At 41.2% G+C, this 4198-nt stretch overlaps 1 protein-coding gene across 1 annotated transcript in view; it reads left to right on the forward strand.

Moving 5' to 3' along the window:
- LOC101361006 (heparan sulfate glucosamine 3-O-sulfotransferase 3A1) overlaps positions 1–2411 on the forward strand; it is a 122900-nt gene extending 120489 nt beyond the window's left edge. The window contains exon 2 of the mRNA XM_004375969.1: positions 1790–2411. Within this exon, the coding sequence (XP_004376026.1) occupies positions 1790–2411 (622 nt within the window). The remainder of the gene's footprint in view (positions 1–1789) is intronic.
- The last annotated feature ends 1787 nt before the right edge of the window (positions 2412–4198 follow it).

A 4198-nucleotide genomic window follows, 5' to 3' on the forward strand; every position in this document is an offset into this window, starting at 1 on the left:
ATAGTGAATTACATGGCAGTACTCTTAAGCTGGAATAGCAAATAGCTTTTCTCGCTTCTGCTCTAATTCCATAGGAAAGCATGCTTTAACTGAGCAGCAATATCTACTCCATCCAAACTCCAGTGGTATTTTTTTAACATGACAAAGTGGTTCTAACATTCATCATGAAGAATAAGCCGATAAGAATAATCAAGAACATGTTGAACAATAGTTGGGATTTGCTTTGGCATGCATTAAAATATACTGTGACATGATACAGTGAAACCTGTGGGGCTGGAACTCGACCACACTGCCTTGTTTTTCCAGGTCTTAGGAGTTTTCCACCTTTGATGGGGTGCAGTCTTACCACTGTTCTGTCCTCTTTTTAGTGGAAAATATTTGAGTTTTCCTTCTCTGACAGGTTTCCACCTTACACAGGTTCCAGCTTTCACAGATTTTACTGTTATAACTTAAACAACATGATAATTGGACCAATGCAGACAGGAACAAAGGTATTTAGCTTATAATATGGCAGAACTTCAAGCCATTGGAAAAAAGATGGTTTATTTAACTCACAAACCTTTTTTATTGTTCGTTACAGTAAAACTCAGGAATTATGAAGATAAGTGCTTTGTGTAATATGTTTGATATTATGTTAAATACATTAGTTCTATTTATAAAAAAGCTACAGAAAGGGTCTGGGATATTTTAATGCCCTTCTGATAGCAATATAAACTCGTTAAAAACCAGTTACCATCGAGTCAGTTCCAACTCATGGTGACTCCATGTGTGTCAGAGTAGAACTGTGCTCCATGGGGTTTTCAATGGCTGATTTTTTGAGAGTAGACCACCAGGCCTGTCTTCCAAGGCACCTCTGGGTGGACTCAAACCTCAACCTTTTGGTTAGCAGCTGAGCACTTAACCGTTTGCATCACCCAGTAACTCCATAACAGTATAATTGTGTGTGTTGTGATATTCTAATTCACCTGAAGAATTTGATCAAGGTTTTATTTGATAGCATTGTTGACTGATAATAATAAAAAACAAAAACTTATATAGCACTGATTAAGTGCCATGCACTTTTCTCAGCTGATTATATATATTAACTAATTTAATCATCGGGACAACCCTAAGAGATAGGTAATGTTATTATTCCTTATTTGATAGATGAGGAACCCGGGGTGCAGAGCCATTAGGTGACTTTTCCATGGTCACATATTTAGTAAGCAGGAGGGTTGGAATTTAAGCCCAGGCTGTCTGGCTCCCTTGAAATGCCCTCTCTGTGTAAATCAGGGAATGAGGCATTGGTAGTTGGTGGTAGACCGATGCTAATGCTAGTGTTGATGATGACGGTGTGCTTGTTTTTAGCCACAGGAATATAATAGCCAACTTTCATATGATTTATTGAGGGCGGTGGTGGTTCAGTGCTAGAATTTTCACCTTCCTTGTGGAAGACCCAGTTTCAATTCCTGGCCAATGAACTTCATGCACAACCACCACCCATCAGCCAGTGGAGGCTTTTTTTTGGCTATAATGCTAACAGGTTTCAGCAGAACTTCAAACTAAGAGAGACTAGGAAGAAAACTCTGGGAATCGACTTCCGAAAATTAGTCAATGAAACCCCTGTGGATCACAACGTTGGACCTGCAGCAGCAGATCATGGGTTGGCTCCGGACCAGGCAGCGTTTCCTTCATTGTGGATAGGGTGGCCGTGAGTTAGGGCTGATTCAATAGCAGCTCTCAACAACAGTGTTAATCAGAGGAAGATACTCAGTGCTCAGTCTCTAACACCCGTTTTTCCTTTTCTCAGGGACCTGATGCCGAGAACCCTGGACGGGCAGATCACCATGGAGAAGACGCCCAGTTACTTTGTCACGAGGGAGGCGCCGGCGCGCATCTCGGCCATGTCCAGGGACACCAAGCTGATCGTGGTGGTGCGCGACCCCGTGACCAGAGCCATCTCGGACTACACGCAGACGCTCTCCAAGCGGCCCGACATCCCCACCTTCGAGAACTTGACGTTCCGCAACCGCACGACAGGCCTCATCGACACGTCGTGGAGCGCCATCCAGATCGGCCTGTACGCCAAGCACCTGGAGCACTGGCTGCTGCACTTCCCCCTGCGCCAGATGCTCTTCGTGAGCGGGGAGCGGCTCATCCGGGACCCGGCCGGCGAGCTGGGGCGCGTGCAGGACTTCCTGGGCCTCAAGAGGATCATCACCGACAAGCACTTCTACTTCAACAAGACCAAGGGCTTCCCCTGCCTCAAGAAGGCCGAGGGCAGCAGCAAACCCCACTGCCTGGGCAAGACCAAGGGCAGGGCCCACCCCGAGATAGACCCGGAGGTGGTGCGGAGACTGCGGGACTTCTACCGGCCCTTCAACCTCAAGTTCTACCAGATGACCGGGCACGACTTTGGCTGGGATGGATAACGATATAATTTAAAAAGAAAAATATTGAAATATAATATATTTTTTTACCAATGGGTAGAGAAGAGGCAGTTTAATATTTGTGCTGAAAATATTCGTTTCAGTATTTTTTTTCTGATGAATGTTAAGAGATTGTTCTCACCCGTGCCCTCCCCTCAGTGTGTAACAGCAAACATTTGGATAAAAAAGGAAAACTTCATTCATCTAAATACTTCAAATTCTCAGCGTTTATTTTATCTTTTATATACACAATCATAAAGGATAAGGATCAGTTGTCATTAAAAGTTTTAAGAAAATCCTGAGGGTAAACATCCCTTTTTTTTTAAACAGCCCTGATAAAATTGATATCTATTCTCATGTGTTTCCTCCTTTAATCTTTCCTGTGCCCCTTTTTTAAACCATTATCCACGTGATAATACTGTATGTACATCACTTCGTAGTTTTCACAATGATTTCAAATACATCTTTTTTTATTCTTGTACTATGTGGTTTAGGAACAAAAACATAGAGATGATTATCCCCATTTTACAGATAAGAAAACTGAGTCTCAGGCAGGTTAAATGATTTATCTTAAAGCCAGATGGTGGTCTCTGGGAAAAATCTCACCTTCTACTTTTTCCCTATGTCATGCCACTCTTCCTGGGGAGAATGGGAAATAAAGGCATCTACGTCTTTCGAAATGGTTGCTAGTTTGGGGATGATCTAAGAAGTGACAGAGAGGGTTTCTGTTCCAGGCTACCATTATGGCCTCCAGTCTGGTTACACAGTGGGGCTTGTGCTCAAGGACACTACTCAGATCTGGGCACAGGGCCAACCTTGCCTATTAGAGTACCCTGTGATGTGGAGATCTCAGCTTGATTGACGTTGAGAGAAGTTATTAGATTCTTGTATTGGGAACAAGACGGACAGCCCCACTAGGAGCAGGCCGAGATGTGGTAGGAATGGAACTTACCATTTGTTGATTTGGTTGTCATTTTTAAAAAAGAAAAACCCATGTCAGTAATAGCTTACAAGTGTGAGTACCATTTTTCTTCACCTCTTTTTAAAGAAAGAACATCTGCCTCTCTGTGTATCTCGTTTCTGACCTTTGAGATGGTGCTGAAAATATCAATTAACAACGCATTTATAATGCTTTATTTTTCATGGATGGAGAACTCTCACTTTGTCTTTTTCCCCATTCCTTACTCATACTGGTTATAACCTAATGTTCATTAATATTTGGAAAATATTCTAAGAAATATCAATTTGGGTAAAATGATGGTTAATCCTCTTCTTCTGTATGTTCTTGCCCATTCCGCATTTAAATTGCTCAAATAAATCAGTAGTTTATTAAGAGTATTTCTTCCCTCTCAGAGTGGGCATTAACAAGATTAGCATTAATGAGAATTAAATTGGTTTAGAGAGAAGCACATATGCACGAAATATATAAAACATTTATAATTAGTCTGTCAACAGCATTTTATTACAGGTTCAAAACCAAGAGGAAAATGTCTCTTATCTCAAGGAAGTTATATCTTATATCTGCCAACATTTAAACAACCAGACACTCTAGTACTCTAAAGCAATATTCCTTTTCCTTCTCCAATGTTGTCAATCACAAGAAACTAACGTTATTTTAAAATATGCGTTACAATTGTGCTCTTACCATAGCTGCTATAGTCTTTGATGTAAATACTTCTTTTTTTCTTTGTAATTGTGTTTTAGGTGAAAGTTTACAGCACAAATGAGTTTCTTATTCAAAAATTTATACACAAATTGCTTTGGGACATTGGTTACCGTCTCTGCAATGT

Source organism: Trichechus manatus, unplaced genomic scaffold, assembly GCF_000243295.1.
Source record: "Trichechus manatus latirostris isolate Lorelei unplaced genomic scaffold, TriManLat1.0 scaffold00040, whole genome shotgun sequence".
NCBI lineage: Eukaryota > Metazoa > Chordata > Mammalia > Sirenia > Trichechidae > Trichechus > Trichechus manatus.